Below are 25,773 nucleotides of genomic sequence, written 5' to 3' on the forward strand. Positions count from 1 at the left end.
ACCCAGGGAGCAATGCAGGAAGAGATCATGAGGAACTTCTCTGAAAGCTTAAAAACCTGAACGATGTTTTGTAAGAGAAATTTGTGTAAAGAAAGAAGAGTCATATTAAAGTCAAGTGTCAATTCTGTTTCTCTCCTTGGATGTGTCAGAGATGTTGAGTTGTCCTAGCATCTTTGTTTTCATTTCAGATTTCCAAAACCCACAGCATTTTTCAGATAATTTACCGTTTAAGACAATTTCCTGATGAAACTTATAGCATTCTCTAAATTGGAACTTAATTTCTTTCAAATTTTTGTCCATTCAGTTGGTGGCTTGATATATCAAGGCATTCAGTATAATGTAATGACTGAGAAAATAAAAACCATAAAAATAAAACCGTATCACATTTGATTGTTATGAATGAAGTTTTTTTTTCTTTTACAAGGTGCTGCCCTTGCTGGAACCCAACGAGTAACTGGATGGCGACTCATTTTGAAACAGATGGTAGCTCTGATGATTAAACGCTTTCACCATACAAGAAGGGACTGGAAAGGGGCCATTGCAAACATTCTGCTTCCTGTTCTCTTTGTCATTCTAGCAATGGCCCTGTTCAGTGTCAAGCCTTTAGTTGCTGAATATCCCTCACTCAAGCTATCTCCAGATATATATCAAGATTCAGACGTCACATTCTTCAGGTAAGATGTCCTGAACTTGGCCCTCAACATGGGGATTGGTGGAATAAATGAATGAAATGACCAATTGCACCCTCAATAAATAGGAAAGCCACCCAATTTCAGTTTCTCTGCCAATAACCATATATAACTAAAATGTTCCAGTCAGGAGAGGCCAGCTTTCAAACTTTTGTATCAGAATATAATCCGTCTGATTAATCTTTATTTAGAAATTTCAGTCATGGGATGTGAGTGTCGCTTGCTAAGCCAGTATTTATTGTCCAGACCACATTGCTTTCTTGAACTGTTGCAGTCCCAGAGGGGCAGGTTTATTCACAGTACTGTGAAGAAGAGAGTATCAGGATTTTAAGCCAGTGACAGAGAAAGAACATTGATACAGTTTCAAGTTAGGATGGTATGCGGCTTGGAGAGAAACTTACAGGTGGTGTTCCAACACATCTGCTGCATCGGCTTTCAAGATCTTAGTAGTAGTGGGATTGGAAGGTGCTGTTGAAGGAACCTTAGTGAGTTACTGCAATGCATGCTGCAGATGGTACACGCTGCTGTCACTGAGATGGTGAAGGGAGAACTTGGTGAATGGGGTGCTAATCAAGGCTCATTTGTACTGGACAGTATTGAGCTTCTTATGTACTAATGACACTGTATCCATTTGGGCAAATGGAGGGTATTCTGTCACACTCCTGACTTGTGCCTTGTCCACGGTAGGTAGGCTTTGAGGAAACAGGAGATGAGTTACTCATTAGAGAACTCCTAGCCTCTGGCCTGCTCATGTAGCCACTGTATTTATATAGTTGCTGGAAATGTGTTGCTGGAAAAGCGCAGCAGGTCAGGCAGCATCCAGGGAACAGGAGAATCGACGTTTCGGGCATAAGCCCTTCTTCAGGTATATAGTTGGTCAAGTACAGTTTCTGATTAATGGTGACCTCTCTCAGGATATTAATAGTGGGGGATTTAGTGATGGTGATACCATTGAATATCAAGGGATGTTGATTACATTCTCTTGTTTGAGATAAACATTGCCTGGAAAATGCATGGTGTGAATGGTACTTGCGGCTTACCTTCTCAAACTGGATGTTGTCAGGTTTTGCGACGTGCAGAATAGGGCTGATTCAGTATCTGAAGAGTCATGAATAGTACTGAATATGATGTAATCATCAGCCAACATGCCCATCTCTGACCTCATGATGCAAGGAAGGTTGTTGATGAAGCAGTCGAAATTGGTTAGACCCAGGACAATAAGCCGAGGAATGTTTGCAAAAATGTTCTGGAGTTGAAATGACTGGTCTCTAACAACCACAATCTTTGTGTTTGATAGACTCCAAACAGACAGTTTTCCCTCAATTCCAACTTATTCCAGTTTTGCAAGAAAAATGCTGCTTTGATGTCAAAGGCTGTCACACATATTTCACCTCTGAAGTTCACCTCTGAAGTTCACCTCTTGTTCCTATGTTTGGACCACAGCTGTAATGAGATCAGGAGCTGAGTGTTCCTGGCAGAATACAAACTAAACTTCAGAAAACAGGATATTGCTGAGCTAGTACCACTTAATAATGCTGTCAATGACTCTTTCTATTGCTTTGATAATTATTGAGAGTAAGCTGATGGGGTGGTAATTGGTTGGATTGGATTTGTCTTCCTATTTGTGCACAGAACATGCCTGAACATTTTTCTAAATTCTGGGCAGATGTTAATTTAGTAGCTGTTCTGGTGAAGCTTGGCTAGGGGCATGGCTAGTTCATGAACATAAATCTTCAGTATTATTGTTGGAATGCTTGTCAGGACCCATAGCCTTTGCAATGTCCAGTGCCCCCAGCCATTTCTCAATATAATGTACAGCAAATCAAATTGGCTGAAGATTAACATCTGAGATGCTGTAGGCCTCAAGAAGTGGTCAAGATGGAACATCCACAAAGCACTTTTAGCTAGAGATAGGAAAGATCATAAATAAGACATTTTAATTTTTCTTTTATTGTATTTAGATTGATGAAGCTCTCTCTGGATTAACAATGGTGTTGATGGATTTATGTGCGAAGAATGTTGAAAGTATTATGACATATAGAGATAGGAACTAATAAAACACACAAAATCTTGAGTTTCACAAATAGAGATATATAATATAAAAGAAGGAAAATTTTGCTGAAACTGTAGAGGTCTGATTAGACGACAAATAAAGTATTAAGTCTAGTTGAAATCTCTCTGCCCCATGGAAAGGGATGGTTTCAGCGGCTACCTCTTTCCTCTTGAGGCTTGACATGCTGAGGGAAGCCTACCCAGCTCTGTTACTGTGGCATCCTGAGGCACTGGTGTTACTGACCAAGTACCTGACAGGTCATTTCGTTCAATGTTATGCTAGGGGGAGAAATCCCTCTCCACTACACTGAACTGCAAACCTCTTCAAGTTGGGAGCAGAGCCCACCTTCATTTGGCTGGTCACTCTGAAGCCATTCTACAGCCCTCCGTCTATAATTCATTTGAAATGTTCCTTCTGAAAGGAAGTCCTACCTGAAAGGACTGCTGGCTAAACAAATGGTTACCAACTTTGTTATTGAAACTATGCCACCAGGAGTGGTAGCCATAACTGTGCCTTGAGGAACAGATACCACAGACCAAGTTAATTCTGAGGTTTTGCTGGAGCTGGGCTCTCAGACCTGAGGAGGTGGGCTCGGATTGCCGGGGTGGAGAAATTTTGGATGGAGAATAGCTTTGAGAAGCACACACATCCTTTTTGCTTAACTACCAGTCTGCCAGATTTCCTTCTCTAAAGGACATTAATGAACCAGATGGATTTGTATAACAGATCTTAGGAGAAATTGAGTATTGCAAATGCTGGTGATCAGAGTCGAAGAGTGTGGTGCTGGAAAAGCACAGCTGGTCAGGCAGCATCCGCGGAGCAGGAGAGTCAACGTTTTGGGCATAAGCCCTTCATCAAGAATGAGGCTTATTCTCCTGTTGATTCTCCTGTTCCTCAGATGCTGCCTGACCGTTTGTGCTTTGCTAGCACCACACTCTTCGACTCTGATCACCAGCATTTGCAATACTCAATTTCTCCTAAGATCTTTATAGTAATCAATGATATTATTTGTCATAATCACCTTCAGGTATTTTCTAAACAACCTGTCCAGAGATATTATTAGAGTCCTCTGGAGTTGGTGGAACTGCAACCCAGACCTCCTGGTTTGGGGGAGGGACACTACCACTGTATTACAGGAGCCTTCTTAATTATCTTCACTATAACTAACTCTATATTCCAAAAGTATTGATTGAAATTAATTCCACCAGCTTGCTTGGTGGGATGTGAGCTCACATCTCCAGAGCATTAGTCAGGCCTCATCTAGACTATTATGCCACCATCTTTCCTCTGAACCTTTGTGTTGACAGCCATATTCCCATAACTGAGTCAGAAGTTGAAGGGTGCTGCTGAATGGAGATTCAGCCTCTCACTTGGAATTCCAATGGAATTGCTGGAGTCTGGCGGGTTTACATGCCTATCATCTCCTGATCCGTCTTCACTCCCATCTCCTTCTTTCTCCCCCTCCCCAGCACCTCCTATCATATGGGCTATGGAAGTCTTTCCACTCCAAAAGGCCAAATCATTAGTGATTGGTATAAAGATAGTCGTAACATAAGAAGGAGTGCTCATGTAGGACCAGTCAGACTGTTAATCAGCTTGTGAATCTTCTTCAAATCAATTTTATTCTCCAAGGAAAGAATGTGAAGATATGAAAGCAAAAAGTTGCGTTGGCAGCAAGGGATAATCATTACCATGACGTGAAGCATAATTTCAGTTTCAAGCTCCACCTCTGGTCTGAAAAGCTGCACAAAGATTTTAATTGTGTCACAAGTGGAATTTTGGTCCTGAACTGATCAATATTAAGCCAGATTTGTGAACATTTTTATAATTTCTACATCATAACCATTATTTAAATAATTTCAGCTAGTTTATATGTTTATTTTTTAAATAATAGCTATTTGAGGACTATTAATATATTTAATGGCTGTTTATTTGAACATAATTGTTCCTCTAAGTGAATGCCATCATTCAACTCATATTCTAAATGAATTGTCTAGATATATATTTCATCCATAAACCTACTTAAGCTTATTCATCTTATTACATGTTGCTTATCACGTTCCTTCATATAGAGCTTGATATAATTGCTTAAATTATCCTGACAGCTATTAGTCTGTGAAGTATTGTAATAGGTATCAACGAGAATACTGGTCTGTTACCGCTCAGTGATGATTAGAATTATTACTTTCAAGAGGCAGCAGTTTCCATCAACATTTTGCTAACTGAAGCAGCCTCAACTCTTGCTCGTCTCACAACTCGAAATCCTAAGCTGATAGTGAAGACAAAAATGTCAGTCTACAATGCCTGCGCCATAAGCACACTGCCGTATGGCAGTGAAACATGGACTACATAAGCCAGACAGGAGAGAAGATTGAACACCTTCTACTTGAGGAGTATCTGCCTTATGGAGAAAGTGAGGGCTGCAGATGCTGGAGATCAGAGCTGAAAATGTGTTGCTGGAAAAGCGCAGCAGGTCAGGCAGCACCCAAGGAACAGGAGAATCGACGTTTCGGGAGAAGGGCTTATGCCCGAAACGTCGGTTCTCCTGTCCCTTGGATGCTGCCTGACCTGCTGCGCTTTTCCAGCAACACATTTTCAGCAGAGTATCTGCCTTATCCTGGGCATATCCTGGCAAGACAGAGTGGGCAATGCAGTGGTCCTATCTCACGCTAGCCTTCCCAGCATGTACACTCTGCTCAGGCAGCGAAGACTGCGCTGGTTAGGCCACATCCACTGCATGGAGGACGGCTGCATCCCAAAGCATATCCTCTGTGGAGAGTTTTCATCTGGGAAGAGACCCACTGAGCATTCCCCAGCTATGCTACAAGAACGTCAGCATGAGAAAAATGAATGTGCTTGATATTGTTATGGATCCTGGGAAAGGCTTACAGCTGACCGCATGAGATGGAGAAGTACCCTGAACCAACATCTCAAGACAGGGGAAAAGAAGCTGATGAGTGCTGCAGCAGACAAACGGGCACGAAGGAAGGAGTGCAGCAGTTCTAGCAGATCAATGACCATATATAGATGTGACCTCTACAACTGGGACTGGGACTCCAGCATTGGCCTCTTTAGTCACAAGCGACATTGCTTCAGGGAAGCAGAAAGCTAGAACAACGAGGTCAGCCATGACCGAAAGGTGTCGCACTCACTCACAATTACACGCACACACAGGAAAATCAGCAGAGACAGGATAAACAAACAGTTGTTTACAAAAATGTGTAACACAAAAAGACACACACACACATACACACAATAGAAGCAGTCACAGGTTAATATATTTATCTAAAAAAGGAAGCATAGATGTGCAGAGGTCCCCTGATTAACAATGAGTAAACCTTTGCTCACGACCACTAACTGCCAATCTTGTCACAATTTGACTGTATTGGATATTGGGGGTGAACACGTCCAAAAACACCTCCAAAGCCTGGTTTCTGGAAGTTCCCTCCATCTGCACCTTTGGGGTAGAACTGAAGATAATTCACAGTCTGAAACTTTATTTCTCCCTCCATAAAGGCTGCCAATTCTGTTGAGTAATGACAGCAGTTTCTGTCTCTATTTGTTGGAGTGTTGCTGCAGCTTTGCAGAATGGCAGAGGAGGAAAGTATCGCACAATGAGTGGGATCTTCTGGCCTGAGGCAGTGGACCTGGAGGCAGGAAGTGAACCTGTTTCTGTGGAATGGTGAAAGACCAGCACCTCCCCCCCAACCATCTTCTGGTCTTTGTCTCAATTAAATTCTGGTGGGAAGGCCTAAGCTCCACCTTCTTGTGCCATCTCTGTAGTGATTGTAATTAGGTCAGCAGGTGAAATACACGTTCCCTGATTGAGGCAGTTAATTTGATCCAACCAGGGAGTCCTGGCTGACAGATAAGAGCAGGAGTGTCAGTAAGGGCAGATAGTGGTGACGTCATTAGGCTAGTGATACAGAACCCCAAGTCAATGTTCTGGGAATATCAGTTTAAAGCTCACAGAAACAAGTAATAGACAGTTATAAATGGTGAAATTTACAATTACAGTAAAATTGAAGAAATACTAGTGACTAGAATTAAAGGAATGCAGTGCTACATAAAATCCCTATCAGGATTGGTAAGGTTTATGGGGAGGCACAGTGGCTCAGTGGTCAGCATGCTGCCTCACAGTGCCAGGGACTTGGATTCAACTCCAGCCTAGAGTGACTATCTGTGTGGAATTTGCATGCTCTCCCCGCGTCTGTGTGAGTTCCCTTCGGGTGCTCCGGTTTCATTCCACAGTCCAAAGATGTGCAGGTTAGGTGGATTGGCCATGCTAAATTGCCCATAGAGTCCAGGGATGTGCAGGCCAGGTGGATTATCCGTGGGAAATACCGAGTTATAGGGTAGGGTGGTGGGTGTTTGTTGGATGCTCTTTGGAAAGTTGGTGGGGACTCAAATGGCTGATTGCCCTGCTTCCACACTGTAGGGATACTCTTCTATGACATCCAGTTCGCTCTGAGAGCTGGCTCTGAGTTATATGGATCAGTGCCAAGGATTCTCCATGTATAAATACTGACTGTTGTGAAGTTATTTGAAACTAAAATTAGGGTCCTTAATTGAACAATTAACAACAATTTAAAGGCTTCAATCCAACAGGGCTGCAAATGTCTCATTTAGGATGTAGAAGATTATCCTTGTGGGCAGATTGTCAGTTTGGAGTTCAGGAGGTGTCCCTTCAATCTGCAATAAGATTGAAGCAGTCAAGGGACTGGACGTGGTTCAGCGAGGAGATTGCAATGATTTAACCCCCATGCCCCGGCCTTATTTCTGACCATGTGGCTCACTTCTCCCCATCACCTCCATCTTGTGAGACTGTCCTAACAAAACACTATGAGATTGGGTGATCCTTTGTTCTGGAAGTCCATAAGTATTGTTCTGATGACAACCATGGCCTTCACTGTGGATCTGCTAATTTCTGGGACAGCCGGTTACTGATTGGCTGACAGCTTTTGGTGGCTCTTACTTCCTAATTCAAGCAGGAAGCCCACTCTCAACCAATGAACTGAGTGATTTCTGGAAGATCCAATGGCCTTTCTTTGTAGGCCTTGAGTTTCTTGCCTACTTTCAGACTTACTCTGAAATAGAAAGATTGTGCCTTAAGTCTGCAACATGCACAGAAGCTCCACAAAGAGATTGAAGAACAACTGAGGCAAGGGGAAATTGTGTTTGAAGTGCTTTGCAAAGTTGGAGCAAGACTAGATTCTCCTGCTCCTCAGATGCTGCCTGACCTGCTGTGCTTTTCCAGTACCACACTCTTGACTCCTCCGTATTCCTTGGCAATGACAGGAGGATGGTTAGCATGACAGCCAGTGAACCCAGCATTTCAGTGTGCATGTCTAACAGTCCTTCATGTCCTATCTTTTTTGTTTCCCATCAAAGTCCTTACCTGAATCCTCTGTACCAGAACTCATCTGCTACCTTTGGCAAACAGATCATACTTTACAACTGGCCTTGCTGCAGCCCACATATGCCTGAAATCACTCACCCTTGCTTATCTTAACTCTATTCAAGCCTCTAAGCTATGTTTAGTGCCAGTATCTGGGCTGCAGTCGATGAGTGTTAGATCAAGTGCTGATGCCTTTTCATCATTTCAGAGTATTTTCCTCTTTAATCTGCTGGCTTGAGAGGCAACAGTGCTTGTTTATCAGAAATCAGGACTTCAGAAGGGGGAGGATGGCTATGGGTGGAAGGAAGTGGATTGGGATCATAAGATCCATAGTTGCACCTTCAGTAGGTTCAAGCAAAATAGCAGGTTGAGCTGAAAGCTAAGAAGACACATCAATCATGAATATATTGTTAACCTTAATGGTCTTGGTGCCTTCTATGGCTCAGGCTCTATGGTTTTTGGCTTTTTGATGCTGACAGCAATCTTATCAATAGGACTCTATCAATTGGATGGGGAATTAGTGGAACAGTGATAACTTCACTGATAGATAGAGGTGTCCTTTTCTCCACCAAATTCTGCTGTGCTCCCTTCTATTATGCGTTATTGTTTTCTTTCAAAACAAAATAATAAATTGTTAATGATTATGTTACTCTGTGGTGATGTTCCTGTCATAGCTGAATAGTTGAAGTAGCTAGAGAGAGATGAATCATTGGTATGATCGTGAGGGGATGAGACTGAGTGTTAAGCATGATTCCCGAGTGTCAGGGAGTGGTGTTGGGCAAGTGACAGGTGTGAGATACATTCTCCAGCATAAGAGATTAGTGGTGTTATGAGTAGGAAATACCATGTCAAGATGACCTTGACCACCCAAACAAGGTCATTTAACCTCCTTTGAACGGTGTTGAAACCTAGGGTCCAAAAAGGTTATTGATGTACCTAGTTCCCTCCTCCTGAACCATTCTGATGGTTCAATCCTTGAGGGTTTCTGACACCCCTCCCCAAGAAACCATGTGTCCTCCTACCCAGCTCCATCACTACTGCCTTCAATGCCCCAACCTGAATCCCTGAATCCTCACTCTGCCTTGATGTTTAATTTTCCAACATTTTAAGTTTCACTAATCTTTAGTGCAGCCTCACTTTAAATGTAACAGTCTGCCTTTAAGAAGAGCAATCATTTTATACTGCGTGGTACCTAATCCACAACATTGATTTTTCACCTTGCTGATAATTGGTGCAGCTTGCAAGTTGGAAAAGAAGGAAGCAGCATAGGACCCACTTGGCCACTCACTACAATATACAGATGCACCAAACCTCAGTCGTCTTTGTTTATAACTGGCAGAGGCAGCTCACAAATTGCAATTATTTTCGTTAGTGTGGGATGTTGGCATGGCTGGTAAGAAAGCATTTGTTGCCCATTCCTAGTTGCTCTTGAATTGGTTGGCTCTCTAAAGGGTAGCTAAGAATCAACCACATTGCAGTGAGTCTGAAGCCACATGTGGACTAGATCTCCAGCAATGACTGCAGGTTGCTTTTCCTCTGAGATCCTAGTAAACCAAATGGGTATTTTACAACAATTGACAATAGTTACATAGTTACTGTTAGATAACTCTTAAAATGTCAGGGTTTTATTAGATTTTCATTTCAGTAAGTACTTTTAGGTGGGATTCAAACTCCAATCCCTAGATTATTAGCATGGACCTTTGGATTACCAGCCCAGTGAAGTTATCACTGTTCCACTAATTCCCCATCCAAAAACTAGGGCATGCATATCTAGCCTAATGTGCCTCAGTCAAGTTTCTCAATCTGTTTTAAGAGACCTGTTGTCACGTGCTTAATCAGCACAGGTACCAGAATTTAAATTACTGTGCAAGGTTCACTAGAAACAAATGTGAGTTGGTATGAGCATAATGAATGGTACGCACCATTCTTTTGCCATTGACTACAAAATTGAGGCCATCATAACTATCCAAATACTTTGACTCCAATTATTTAATTAGATGTGTTTAATGTTACAGCTAATGTTTCCAATGTATTAAGTTTGACAAATGATGAGGCATCAGTAGTAGCAACTGTGATAATAACAGTAATTATGTTAACAGTGAAATGCCACCTTCCATTTTTGGAGTAAATTTATACAAATCAGTATGGCAGAATGCAGGATGGATCTTTCTTCCTAGCATTGTCTGATTAGGGTGCAGTTTGTTGTTCCACTTTCATACTCTTCCTGTGCTTAATTCTGATTTTTTTTTTCTCTGCACAGTTCTGGTAACAATGATTTTATAAACCTGACCTCCGTGTTGCTGAAGTTTCTGAAAATAAATGAATCCTGCATTGGCCAAGCCTCCAATCTGTAAGTTAACAATGTGCCTTTCATTCTTCTCATTAATGCTCTACTCATTAAGGATATTAGTGCTGGGGAATGGATGACTTTCATTTGGGACACCAAACACAAACTATCAAGCTGTAAAAACACATGCTTTGATTAACACAGTCCAAAGCCGTATAGACTGGTTAACTCAATCAGATGTGTCACTACTTAACCAATATCCAGATAGTAGAATACCCAAAGTTGTTTCTGGGTTGTCATTGTTACATATGATTGTAACAGAATCACAGATTACCAATACTTCAGTCAAACTTCTAAGGATGTGCCATGAGCACAAAGCATCAGTAAATTTTTTTGAACTGCTTTTTCCTGACTATGGAGTTCTCAGTTTAATGTCTCACCTGAAGTACTTCCAATTGTGTAACACTCCTTGTATCATTTTCAATTGTATGATAAAATCTTTAGAATGAAGCTTTAACTCATTAGCTCCTGAGTTTGAGATGCGGCTACAACTGTTGAGCTGAGATTCAAGTAAGAAACATGGAGAATTAAAACTGTTAGATATCTGTCCTTGTTATAGTAATCTTGCTTAAGACCTATTGTTGAACATACTATCCAATAAGTAAATTAACAGACAAATCACAAGACTGATTTATAAGCTGAAAATCACTATTTTCACTGAAAAAATATCTGTTGTATTTTTTATTAGGGACAGTTCTTCATGCGGGTGGAATGGAAATTCAGAACCACAGAGTTTTGTGGGGCACTGTAATTGTGATAATGGCTATCAGGTAAGAATAATGGGTCCTGATACCTCCATTGATTCTGAGCCCACAGGTCATGTTATGCAACAATTTTTGAATTTAGATAAGTTTGACTATGTGTTCAACTATATGCAATAATAATGACAATGAAGCCATCAGAAATCACAATATTTACTTCTCATAAGTGGACAATAGTTTCTAGATTACATGCTCAAAATAATTTGGAAGTCCAGAAGTTGCTATGAATAACTATATTCTTCTCCAGATGATGCACAACCTAGACAGCCCCCAGAGTGCAGCTAACAAAAGTCAATCCTTGATATGCTTTTAGTCTTACTGCAAAAGCCTTTGAGAAAGATCTTGTTGAGTAACTTTTAACAGCATACCAATCTCATAATTAACTCTCTGACTCATTCTTGCTGAAGATGAGCTCTTGCAAAATTACAATGCTACCAAATAACTCTCCTTTCCACAGATACATGCTAAATACAAATGTGTAAATGAAGCACAAGTAAACCAGAATGAATCTAACTGTTGGCTCAGTGTAGGATTATGGAAGGCTTACTTAACATTACTGTTGCAGGTTACTGAGAGTGTGATGGAACATGCCATTCATTGTAATTGTGCTAAAATGGCATTAATTGTAGTGGTTAAAGAGTTAACTTTAATTAAAGCTTTCTGATGCTTTTTATCCCCTTGTGGTTTTACAACATAAGTGTAATTGTTTTATTCCAGTTTTCTTAGTGACATCATTACCCCATTCTACCCAAGTCTGTGACATGCATAAGATAACTTAACTACTTAAAACAGCATCCTGTGAGCTGGGAAATGTATCTGGAGAAAGGAGAATTATATGGTAGCATTGTAATTTTACAAGAGCTCATCTTCAGCAAGAATGAGTCAGAGAGCTGGAAATTTAACAGTTAATTTTAGTCACCATAACATGCTTATTTAAATTTGAAGTGCTTATTTTCTCATTAAAATTTCCTGGGATTATATCCAGTGAAATCATATTTAAACATATCCCTAATTATCTTACTTAGGTTAGCATGATTGCCTTAAATTAGAAAGGTCAAGTTTAGTGCAACTGTCTTTATACTGATAAAAAGTAATCTGATGCATAAACTAGACTGCTCAGTTGCAACTTAAAGTAAAAGCTCAACTCTAGCCTTGATGTAAAAGAGCATTTATAATTTGTGGCATAAAATTATTTATGAGCTGTCACATACCCACACTGGGAGCCAATAAAGTTTACCTTAAGGGAATTGATCACTGCTGGTTTGACTCTACTGTCTGGATATGGGGTTTTTCCTGGGGCATCAGCAGAACTCTCCATAGGCATAAACGTCATTGAGGTCTTTAACAATAAAATGAGTGGCCTACCCAAACTAGCCTTTGAACTTATCTTATAGTGGGGTTTGAGGAGGAGCACGCATGGGAGATTATCCCATATCCTCTCCTACTCTGGAAAATGGCACAACTAAAATCTAGAGGTGGAACATGGGTGCAACTTGATTCCAGCCTTTTACCATCTCTTTCTTTCTTACGTAAGAAGATAAACAGAAAAACTAAAGCAAACCATTTAGTCTTTTGAATGTTCTCATTTAGTTAGATCAGAGCTGATCTACTATCCTCAAATCCAGCTTGCTGCACTAATCCTAAACCACTTAATTACCTTTGTATCTAAAACCCTATTAGTTTCTGTCTTGAATAGAGACAAAGAATGCACAACTGTCTGAGGTACAGAATTCCAAAGATTCACAACCTTTTTCATTGAAGTTATTTCTTTGATCCCAAGTGGCTTACCCCTTTTCCTGAAAGTGTGATCTTTTTACCAGATATACAGAATTACAGAATTGTGACAGTGCAGAACCAAGCCATTCACCCCATCATATCTGCATCAACTCCAAGCATTTAGACTTAATATCAACCTTCTACCTTTTCCCCATAACACTGCACATTGTTTCTATTTAAATAATCACCCACTGCCCTTGTAAATGACACAGTTGAACTTTTGTTGAAGCAAATTACTGCAGATGATAGAATCTGAACTGAAAACAAAAAAATGCTGGAGATCACAGCACATCAGGCAGCATCCATGGAGAGAAAACAAGCTAAATGTTTTGAGTCCAGGTGACTCTTCATTAGAGCTAAAGTGAAGCTGTGATGAAAAGTCATTTAGACGGGAAACAGTCGAACCTTTCTCTTCCAAACTTCTAGGCAGTGCATTCCAAACCTAGACCATTACTGTGTGAAAAAGATTTTTCTCATCTTGCTTTTGTATCTTTTTCAAAGGACTTCAAAACTGTGCCTTCTCATTCTTCATTCTTTTGTGAACAGGAACAGTTTTGCACCATCTACTCTGTCTGCACCCCTCAGGATGTTGAAAATTTCTTTAAAATCTGTCTTCAGTTATCTCCTTTCTAAAGAAAGCAATTTCCAGCTTCTCCAGTCCAAGCTCATGACTGAAGCTACTCGTCCCTGGAATCATTCACATAAACCTCTTTTGCACTCTCTTCAATGCATTGATATCGTTTCTAAAGTAAGGTGCCCAGAACTGTACAAATAACACTTCAACTGAGGTCTAACTAATGTCCTATATAAGATTAGCATAATCTCCTTGCTCTTTCACTCTATGTCTCTATTAATGAAGCCGAGAACACTGTTTGTTTTATTAACAACTCTCTCGACCATTCCTGCCAGCTTTAAAGGTTAGACCACATTTACACCTACTTAATTCAATTTTCCATGTCCTTATCCATTCACTGACCTGTCTCTGTCAGTCTGCAGCCTTTTTGCATTGTCCTCAATACTTACTTTCCCACCTAGCTTTGTATTTCCAGCCAAGTTGAATGCATTGCATTTAGTTCATTCATCTAAGTTATCAATAGGAATAGATGAGGCACAAATATTGTTCCTTGCAGTAACCTATTGACACTGCCAATCTGAAAATGTGACAAATAATGACTTATTTATTCCAATCCTTGTTTACTGTCGATAAACCACCTCAATCTGTCCTAATATATTAACTCCAATTCCACTAGTCTTAATTTTGTGTAGTCACCTTTTGCATGATACACTGTCCAGTAAAATGTTTATTGAAAATGCAAATTGGTCTAGTCAGAATTTTAAATTCTCTGTGTTGAAATTGGAATTCATTGCAGTCAACAGCTCTTTATTCATTCATTTGATCTCAAAGCTGCTTATCCTTCCCAGTTTTTGTCAGGCTGCATTCTTTACAATATAGCACGGTGGCTCAGTGGTTAGCACTACTGCCTCACAGCAACAGAGACCCGAGTTCCAGCCTCAGGTGACTGTCTGTGCGGAGTTTGTCCATTCTCCCTGTGTCTGTGTGGGTTTTCTTCGCGTGCTCCAGTTTTCTCCCACAGTCCAAAGATATGCACGTTAGGTGAATTGGTCCTGCTAAATTGCCTGTAGTATTCAGTGATGAGTAGGTTAGATGCATTAGTTAGGAGTAAATGTAGAGTAATAGGATAGGAGAATGGATCTGGGTGGGTGACTCTTCGTGGGATCAGTGTGGAATTGTTGGGCCAAATGGCCCGTTTCCACACTGCAGGGATTCTAAGATATTGAAATCTAAGTTTCTTTTTAATTGATCATTATTTCTCGATTACCTTGTTGAATGTTTCCTCAACCTTTGTGGCATTTTGCACTTCAGCCTTTACCTTTCGATTGAAGGGTATCTCAGTAAAAGTATATAGCTAACTCCTTGTATTTATCTTACAGCAATGTCCAGCAGAAAATGCCACAACACCCTACTACAGAAATAGTGAGGGACAACTGCTGTACAACCTCACAGGTTACAATCTGCAAGACTATTTAATATCAACAGAAAACATGTTTGGACAAAATAGGTAAAGTACATTGGCTGAATCCATGTTATGAACAATTTTGTTTTTAAAAGTTAGGCTCAATCTTACATTTTTTTGGCTCGGTCCAAGTTGCTTCAAATTTTTGGAGGACCTTTTGTCAAAAGGCCTCATGAGTTTTCTCATTGTATCTTATCAAACACATTTCTTTATGTATTTGCCCACCTCTGTGGCTCTCATCATGTCTGACTTCTTCCCCATCTTACCATGCACCATTCCCACTGGCAACACTTGTACCCATGCCATCTTTAAAAGTCAATTGTGCACCCAAACACTGTCAGTCCAGAACTACCCGACGTTTGCTGACATTTGCCACGTAAAAGGCAGATGGGAAAAAAAAATCAATGTTTTACTTCATGGACAAGGCCCCAAAAGTCCTGCTGGAAGACACAGTGCCAACTAGAGCATTCTTCCTACTCTAGACCAATAACAGTGGCCATGACACTTGGTCATACCAGCCTGGTCTGATATTGCCACCCCTGTGAAAGTAGTCTCAGACGTCAAGAGGAATGCTCATCACTGTAATTACTCCACTCCGCCAAGAGGAGTACCACCATTGTTTCTCCAATACCTCACACTCACTCTGTCTGTGCTACTGAATCAACTTCCAAATAAGGGTCAAGCTCTACCAGTCCACTGCTGCTTGCAACATTTTCCCTAATGGCTTTCATCCACCCCAACTCCAACACCACTAGCCTTTCATGTTTCATCTTACCATAAGCTCTGTCAGTGAGGACACCTCTCCACTCACACTGAGAGTAATTGCTATACCAACCACACCAATACCTGTAGTACTTACCTCTCTCTCATTCCAGGAGAGAAACAGAGCACAATAGATGAGGAAAAGTCAAGATGGGTGGTGTGCTGTCTGTCATTTGGCTCCTCACCTTTTATGTAGGGAGGACTCTCACTCTGACCACCCTAAACAGGATCAGGACTGGTGTTAGAGGCTCCCTTTGATATACTGTCCAGCAACCTCCTGAGTGAAGGATATACCCCTGGGTGCAGCTGAGGCCTGCTGACAACCACAACAAGCTTCCTGGCTTTATGTCTACTAAACAGAATGGCTAAACAGCTATAAGATGTAACAAACTCAGGTAATGCTGGAGAAACTCAACAGGTCTGGCAGCATCTATGGAGATAGAAACAGAGTTAAAGTTTTTAGTTCAATATGACTTCTTCAGACAGATGCTGCCAGAGCTGCTGAGTTTCTCCAGAATTTGTAGTATTTTGCTTTTAAATGTAATATGAACCCAGTATCTCTGGCTGAGAGCAAAATACTAAAAGGCAGGCAAGGCAATACCTGGCAGGGTGCCGTGAGCATCATAATAGCTGCAGAGTGCATTATCTTTAAAAAACCTGCTGCTTTTTATGATAGATTTTCTGCTGTTTAGATGTTTACACAAGGTCAAGGTGTTAAGAAGTGTAGACTGTTTTCTAATTGAGGAAAGGCTTCTGAAATTTGAAGCATGTAGGATCTTAGGAGTCCTAATTCAGTATTCTCTTAAGGTTAACATGCAGATTCAGTTGATAGTTAGGAAGGCAGTTGCAATGTTTGCATTCATTTCCAGAGGGCCAGAACACAAGAACACAGTTGAACTACTGAGACTATATAAGCTCTGGTCAGATCACATTCGGAATATTGTGAGCAGTTATTAGCCCCATATCTAAGGAAGGAGGTGGTGGCTTTGGAGGGGTTCAGAGGAGATTTACAAGAACAGGGATAAAAGTCGTATCATATGAGGAGCGGTTGAGAACTCTGAGCCTATATTCGATCGAGTTTAGAAGGATAAGGGAGGATCTCTTTGAAACTCACAGAATATTAAGAGGCCTAGATAAAGTGGTAACAGAGAAGATGTTTGTACTAGTAGGAGAGACTAGGAGCCGAGGAAAGAGTTTCAGAATGAAGAGACGACCCTTTAGAACTGAGATGAGGAGGAATTTATTCAGCCAGAAGGTGGTGAATCTGCGGAATTCATTGCTAGAAAAGGCTGTGGAGGCCAAGTCATTGAGTGTATTTGAGACAAGTTCTTGATTGCTAATTGGATCAATTGTTATGGGGAGAAGGCAGGAGAACAAGTGTGAGAAACATATTATCCATTATCCAAATAATAGAACAGTCTCGATGAGCCAAATGGCCTAATTCTTCTCCAATATCTTATTGTCTAAATTTCTGACATTGATGCTATGAATGGCTATGACTGGTTGATACTTTTAAGAAGTAGTAAATGAGGCTTTTTCCAGGAATGTATTATAGAGTCATAGAATCATACAGCCTTGAAACAAATACTTCAGCCCAACTCGTCCATGCTGTCCAGATTCCCTAAACTGAACTAGGCCCATTTGTCTGTGTTTGACCCATATCCCTCAAAACCTTTCCTATCCATGTACCATACAAGTTATGGGCCAAGTGTTGGAAAATTGGATAACAACAGTTAGGTGGCTGTCTTTGACTGGTGCAGATTTGATAGAGTGAAGGGCCATTTTCTGAACAGTAAGCATTGACAGTAAGCTTAGCTGTTAAATGTAGAACTTTCGATTGCTACCAAATATCTTCCAATCACCTGTTCTCAACACTTGTATTATTAACAGATTAGGAGGATGGTCAATTGGAGAAGAACTGCCGGATAATCTCAAGGAAAACAATTTCACTCAGTTGGGACTTAATTCCTTAATGAAGGTAAGAACTATCTACAACAAAAAGCTCTTTTACAAAATTATTAAGAGTATGTGGTGTTAATTATTATTGGAGGAATGGTACAATGGGGTTAGTAAAATAGTTCAGGAAGGCACAATGCTGAATTCACACCTTAAGAATGTTATTCTCCATTTTTCTTTCTGGGAACATCATTGTGTGCTGTGTACTTGCAAGAAAATCACGTCGCTGTTTATTGCAAGGCACACAGCAATCAATTTATACAGAACACATGATAATAACTAGATGATCTATTATTTTATGATTCACTTGTTGGAAGTATGAGAATTAAACATGACACCAGAGAAAATACATTTTCCTTTTACATCCACCTTCGAGGGAAAACAAATTTTTACTTTTGTGTTTATTACGAAAGATGGCATTTTCATTTGTGCAGTACTTTCTCAGTGCTGAACTAATGCATCAGCCTAAATGTTTTGCTCAAGATCTTTGATTTTGTTCTTGTTCGACTTTTCTTTCAATGGTGTGAATCTGGGATCTTTAGGCTAACTGAGATCAGGGCAGTAAATCCTCTCCTCTAAAAGCATTAACTAACTTGGTTTTTTTTAAATTGGCAAACCAAAACTATTTAATTAAACTTGAGTCAGGAAAATAAGTTGGTAACAGAGTGAGCCTGGAACTTCATGGAGGAAATCACTGTTCTGATCCATTTCAGGTGGTGATGCCGCTTTTTTGAAAAGCTCCCTCACATTTGGTTTGAAGTTCAATACTTTATTGACTCACACTGTGTTAAACAGTTTGCAAGTGAATATCCATGAGGGTTGTCTCATTTGCCCACTATTTGCATAATTTTAATGGATCGTTGCCCACATTGCAGTGTACAGGTAGGGGGACCCCCACAAGAATTTGTCTACTTTTGACTTGCATTTTTACGTGCTATTGTAAATGTCAAAAACATTTGAATATACAAGCATTTGAATTTGGAGTAAGTTGCCCTTCAAGACTACATTGTCATTCCATAAGAAAAAGTGAGGACTGCAGATGCTGGAGATCAGAGTCGAAAAGTGTTGTGCTGGCAAAGCACAGCAGGTCAGGTAGCAGACAAGGAGCAGAAAAATCAACGATTTGGGCATAAGCTCTTCATCAGAAATGCCATTCCATAAGATCATGGTTGTTCTGATTATGGCCTTAAATCCACCTTGTCTACACTGATCCCTTTGAGTACCTTGCTAGTCAGTAATTATCTCCCTCTGCCGTGAAAATATTCAATGACCCTGCCTTCACCACTGTCTAAGAAAGAGAATTCTAGAGACTAACAGCTGTCTGGCAAAAGTAATTTCTCATAGTCACTGCCTTAAATGGAAGGCCACCTACTTTTAAACTGTGAACCTTGTTCAACTCTCTCCCAGATGTAGAAACATCCTTTCAGCCTCTACCTTGTCAAGGGGCCCTCAAAATTTTATATGTTTCAATATGATGCCCTAAATTTCTTCTAAACTCCAGTGGATACAGGCCCAGCCTGTCTAAATAAGATAACTGCTTCATCCCAAGAATCAGTCAAGTAGACCATCTCTGCACTGCTTCTAATTCATGGAATAGAATTTATTAAATCTGAACCTTACACCGGTCAGCAATTGCTTCTTGTCTCTCCCTGTATCACTGTCAGAGAAACAAAGCCAAAAATTGCAATTTTAAATTAAGTGAACTATCTTGGGTATTTTGTAAATTGAAAATTGGCTTCACTTTCGATGCTTTCTGACTCCTTTGGGTTTCTTGCCTCACTGCTTAGGTTCCCCTCATGAGACTTTGGATGTACTCAGGCTGAAGTTGAACCTTCCTAAGAGTAGGAATTCAACCTAATCTCATTTACTATTTCAGGCATCACTGATCAGAACCTTTTACTCTCATCTGCAGATGCAAGTTTCTGACCATTTGTTCCTGAAGGAAAACTCATCTTTCACTTTATCAATTTTTGTATCTGATGAGATTGACATAGTAAATTATTTCTGGATTCATCAAAAGGAACTTATGACTGAATATTGAAATTTTGTGAGATAACGGTCTTGTTGTGAGAAATGTGTTTTAGTTAAGCTCTTAGAAGCATGGAGATGAAGTAGCGCAGTTTATTGGCATTGAAGGAAGCTTCCACATGAGGTGGAACTGAATGTGGTGAAGAATCGATCAAAGGACCTGAGGACACCGCATGTAAAGTTGTAGGTGATGACAGATAGGGTGGGTGAAACTGTGTGAAGATTTATCGATGATACTCAGTCAGCTGCATAGTGCTTTTCTTTTATGTATTACCTGCTAACAATGCTATCTAAAAGATTTTAAAATGCAGACTCATCTGCCAGCTGCCAGTTATGAGCTTCATATAACTGCTTTTCATAACTACCATAATCTTGAGAATAGTAATGTCTTAAGGGACCTTCCCTGTGCCAATTGGAGTGACTCCCTGGATGGGTATAGCCTCTTTTCACCCTCAACATTTTCACTGTAGACTCAGAGGATGGACCCCATTTCCCTCACTCCCTTCACTGGGATCACAGTCACCTAGGCCCTGTAGTTACCCTGATCTTACCTGATATTTGGCTTCATAACATGGTGGCTCAGTGGTTAGCACTGCTGCCTCACAGCACTAGGGTCCCAGGTTCAATTCCAGCCTTGGGCAACTGCCTGTGTGGAGTTTGCACATTCTCCCTGTGTCTGCGTGGGTTTCGTCCGGGTGCTCTGGTTTCCTCCCACAGTCCAAAAATGTCCAGGTCGGGTGAATTGGCAATGCTAAATCGCCTATAGTGTTAGGTGCAATAATCAGAGGGAAATGGGTCTGGGTGGGTTACTCTTCGGAGGGGTGGTGTGGACTGGTTGGGCCGAAGGGAATCTAATCTAACCATAAGCTCCTTTGATTTTGGGATTCCCTGTAGTACCAGTGACCAGTTCTCAAGCAGGGTAACGTGAATTGCCTCCAGTAGATGTTGTATCCGATGCGGCAATGCTTGTATTAGTTGTGTAAAATAAGAATGTGGGCATGGATATCATGGTATTGAAGAATGCAGCAGAACTATATTTCAGCTAATTGTTAACATTAAGCTAACATGAAGCTATTAGGTTACAACAGAGGAGCATGGTCCCAGTAGAGAGTCATGCTTCAACTAATCTGAGGTAAGATGGAGTATGAGATCATTATACCCTCAGGCCACATGATATCATACAATAATGGCACGAGCATGTCTCTTAAAGGTAAATTGCCATACTAACTGTGAGACGTGGCATAATTCTGGTGTTAATCTGATTGGGCAGTAGCTCTCCATGGGAGGATTTCATCCCCATATCGGGGAAGAAGTCTCACTCTGAGTCAATTTATGTCATGCTAAATGGTAATTAATTGCAGGACAGCAGTTATTTTCATAGGGAGGCTCCTGACCAATCTTGTATTTGGGGGAGGGGTGGGGGCAAATGGGAATCCTGGTGTCTGTTAAATCCAGCCCATAATGTGTGTGACAGAATGACTAGAGTAATGGTGGTGTTAGGTGAAAGGGACACCTCCTCCTACTGCCCCCTTGACCATGACCTCAAACCCCATCACCAAACCATCATCTCCCAGTCCGTGCACAACCTCATCATTGCAGAGGATCTCCCACCCACAGCTTCTGACCTCATAGTTCGGGAATCCCGCACCGCCTGGTTCTACCTCCTACCCAAGATCCACAAGCCTGACTCCCATGGCTGATCCCTCATCTCAGCCTGTTCCTGCCCCACCAAATTCGTCTCCACCTACCTCGATACTGTCATATCCCTCCTGTCCAGGAACTCCGCTCGGGACACCACCTACACCCTCCACCTCCTCCAAGACTTCCGTTTCCCTGGCCCCCAATGCATCATCTTCACCATGGACATCCAATCCCTCTACATCTCCATCCATCTTGAGCAGGGCCTCCAAGCCCTCCGTTTCTTCCTCTCCTGGTGTCCCCACCAGTACCCTTCCACTGACACTCTTAATCATTTGGCTGAACTGGTCCTCACCCTCAACACTTTCTCCTTTGAATCCTCCCACTTCCTCCAGATGAAAGGGTAGCCATGGGCACCCGTATGGGCCCCAGCTTTGCCTGTCTCTTCATTGGTTACATGGAACAGTCCATCTTCCGGAGTTACAGGGGCACCACTCCCCATCTTTTCCTCTGCAACATTGATGACTGCATCGGCGCCACCTCGTTTATCAACTCCACCAACACATTCCACCCTGACCTTAAATTCAACTGGACCATCTCTGACACCTCTCTCCCCTTCCTGGACCTCTCCATCTCCATCAACAATGACTGACTCAACACTGACATTTTCTACAAACCCACCGACTCCCACAGCTACTAGGACTACACCTCCTCCCACTCTGCCTCCTGCAGAAATGCTATCCCGTATTCCCGATTCCTCCGCCTCCGCTGCATCTGACCAGTTCCACCACAGAACACACCAGATGGCCTCCTTCTTTAGAGACTGCAATTTCCCCTCCCATGTGGATGATGATGCCCTCCTACGCATCTCATCCATATCCCGGACCTCCGTCCTCAAACCCCACCCCTCCAACAGAAACAAGAACAGAACCCCCCAGGTCCTCACCTTCTACCCTATCAACCTCCGTAAACATCGCATCATCCTCTGCCATTTCCGCCACCTACAAATGCCCCACCACCAGAGATATATTTCCCACCCCACCTCCATCTATTTTCCAAAAAAACCCTTCCCTCCGCAAGTACCTGGTCAGATCAACGTCCCCCAACAATCCACCCTCCCGTCCTGGCACCTTCCCTTGCCACCGCAGGAATTGCAAAGCCTGCACCCACACCTTCCCCCCTCAAGTCCGTCCAAGGCTCCAAAGAAGCCTTCCACTCCCATCAAAATTTCACCTGCACTTCCACACATGTCACTTACTGTATCCGTTGCTCCCAATGTGATCTCCTCTACATTGGGGAGACAGGATGCCTACTCACAGAGTGCTTCAGAGAACATCTCTGGGACACCCGCTCCAATCAACCCCACCACACCATGGCCGAACACTTCAACTCCCCCTCCCACTTCAACACCCCCTCCCACTCTGTCAAGGCCATGCAGGTCCTGGGCCTCCTCCATCGCCACTCCCTCACCACCCAACGCCTAGAGGAAGAATGCCTCAACTTCCGCCTCTGGACCCTTCAACCCCAAAGCATTAATGTGGACTTCATCAGTTTCCTCATTTCCTTTCCCCCCACCTTACCCCAGTTCCAAACTTTCAGCTCAGTGCTGCCCTCATGACCTGTCCCATCTGTCAATCTTCCTTCCCACCTAACCTCTCCACTCTTCTCTCTGACCTATCACCTTTACCCTCACCTCCATCCACCTATTGCACTCTCAGCTATCTTCCCCCCAGTCCCACCCTCCTCCCATTTATCGCTCCACCTCTATGCTCCCAGCATCATTCCTGATGAAGGGCTTTTGCCCAAAACATCAATTTTCCTGCTCCTCAGATGCTGCCTAACCTACTGTGCTCTTCCAGCATCACTCTAATCTTGACTTATGGTGGTGTTAATAAGTTCCTTCATGGCCATATTCTTGTGGTCTGCCTGGCAATCTTTAAGTAATAGTCATGAAGCATGGAGGAAAGTTGCTCTCCTCCCTTTACTTAACTATTGTTGGCTAGACCTTACCTGTCTAGGCCCCACACTCTGGAATTTTTTCTCGTATTTCTCTGCTATTCCACCACCATATCCCAAGCTTTGGTGTATGTTCACTGTATTTCCATCAATGATGAAGAACGGAAGGAAATTACAGCACATGTAATAGTCTCAGGACTATTACAAATCATAAAATTAATATTTTGCACTCACCTTTAGTTTTTAAAATCACCAATTACACACATTAGTGAGATGAGGTAAACTTAAGGCCATGAAAACCATTTCATGGTGCATGGCCATTGACGGTAAAATTATTTCTAATTTTGTTTATTAAGCATTTGTTCAACATTTGTTTGTTTTTAAATAATAGAACTGGATCTATGTTATTATTATTATTATTATTATCATTATTGTTGATATTTATGTCTACTCATAGGTGTGGTACAATCAAATGAGCTATCACTCAGCACCAGCCTACCTGAACCAACTCAATAACCTCATTCTCTGGGCCAACCTACCACCAGACACTGACTGGACACAACACGGTATGATAAAGAAAAGCATGTCTGAAGAGATAATGGCAAAATGTATACTTTATCACATGGACCTTCAATGAACCAATGCTATAATTTTGTAGCTTACTTGTTAGAGCACATTTTATTTATTTCAATAACTTAGACACATACAGTGTATTTAACGCAGAAAATAAAGTGCCATGACACTAAGTACCAAATATTTTTTACAAGCTGAAGCCAATGGAATAGGTGATTTAAAGCTTGGCCAAAGCTTGGGACATGGTGATGGAATAGGGGAGGGATATGGGAAAACAAATTCCAGAGTGTGGGACCTAGACAGTCAAGGTCTAGCCAGCAATAGTTAAGTGAAGGGAGCAGAGCAATTTTCCTCTATGCTTCATGACTGTTACTTAAAGATTCCCAGACAGACCACATGCATGTAGCCATGCAAAAAAAAAAGAATTTCCATATACTTAAATGAATCAGCATATGCTACAAATAAACAATTGAAGGGAAAGTTATACACAGTGGTGCAAAGGCAGAGACATGAACTTATTTCAGAAAGTTGGAAAGGTGGAGGGTTATACTGATAAAGGAGGGGTTAAGCCATGAGGGTATTAAATAATCGGATGAGAATTTGAAATATTGTATAATTGTCAGACAGAGAGCCAGTGAAACTCTGAAGGAAAGCAGTAATGAAAGAATGAATAGGACTTCTTAAGAGTTAGGATATGAACAGCAAAAGTTTTGATGAATGGTTGTTCCCAAAGGATGAGAATTGTTTATCAAGGTGATTTAGTAAACCCACATTCCCAGTGTGTAGAAGCTGTGCTTGTAGGAAGTGAGGATTGGAGCTAAACTGGCAGTATGTTTGATTTTCTGCTTGTTCAGCTGCCTCTGCGGACCTCCAAATTGGAGAGTGAAGCCTTAAGAAACAACCTTTTTTCTTCATTGATATTGCTTTTTTTTGTCCAGATAGAAAAATACCTCATTAATTTGACCATGATAAATGTTTCTCAATAAGTAACCATTAATAAATGATACAGTGGATTCTTTTTAAAGTCTATGTCTTGAGGTAAATATTTTTCATGCAAAGTGTCACTTTTGAGTAGTCGTGAGTAGACACCTTGGGGAATTGTGGGACGGACACCCTTCTCTTGGTCAGTGTATCCTGATCACTATCTTTCAATCACTGCTGGAATTATACATATGTCACTGAGGTTGATGTTAGCAGAGGTCTTTATTTAACTGAAGGCTTATCCGAATTGCCAGCATTCACTTGTCAGTGAAAACTGACACTTATAATCATTCTTTGGAGAAGTTCTGAAAGAATAAGTGACACATTGAAATGGCATCCCAGCAAGGAACTAATGTATTGAGAAGAAGAAGGGTGAGAAGAAAATCAAGGAAGAATTCATTCTGTTTTGATTTTGAGGATATGTAATGCTCTTATTTTGTCATAGAGATGTACAGCACGGAAACAGACCCTTTGGTCCAACCCATCCATGCTGACCAGATATCTTAACCCAATCTAGTCCCACCTGCCAGCACCCAGTCCATATCCCTCCAAACCCTTCCTATTCATATACCCATCCAGATGCCTTTTAAATGTTGCAACCAGCCTCCCCCACTTCCTCTGGCAGCTCATTCCATACACGTACCACCCTCTGCGTGAAAAAGTTGTCCCGTAGGTCTCTTTTATATCTTTCCCCTCTCACCCTAAACCTATGCCCTCTAATTCTGGACTCCCCGACCCTAGGGAAAATACTTTGTCTACTTATCCTATCCATGCCCCTCATGATTTTGTAAACCTCTATAAGGTCACCCCTCAACCTCC

General features: G+C 41.4%; 1 protein-coding gene across 1 annotated transcript in view; it reads left to right on the forward strand.

Moving 5' to 3' along the window:
• LOC122549894 (ATP-binding cassette sub-family A member 13-like) overlaps window positions 1-25,773 on the forward strand; it is a 278,487-nt gene that overhangs the window by 208,473 nt on the left and 44,241 nt on the right. The window contains exons 42-47 of the mRNA XM_043690092.1: window positions 425-674; window positions 10,401-10,490; window positions 11,176-11,257; window positions 14,978-15,105; window positions 17,713-17,800; window positions 23,858-23,966. Coding sequence (XP_043546027.1) covers window positions 425-674; window positions 10,401-10,490; window positions 11,176-11,257; window positions 14,978-15,105; window positions 17,713-17,800; window positions 23,858-23,966 — 747 coding nt within the window. The remainder of the gene's footprint in view (window positions 1-424; window positions 675-10,400; window positions 10,491-11,175; window positions 11,258-14,977; window positions 15,106-17,712; window positions 17,801-23,857; window positions 23,967-25,773) is intronic.

The sequence above is a fragment of the Chiloscyllium plagiosum genome, chromosome 5 (assembly GCF_004010195.1).
Source record: "Chiloscyllium plagiosum isolate BGI_BamShark_2017 chromosome 5, ASM401019v2, whole genome shotgun sequence".
In the NCBI taxonomy this organism is placed as follows: domain Eukaryota; kingdom Metazoa; phylum Chordata; class Chondrichthyes; order Orectolobiformes; family Hemiscylliidae; genus Chiloscyllium; species Chiloscyllium plagiosum.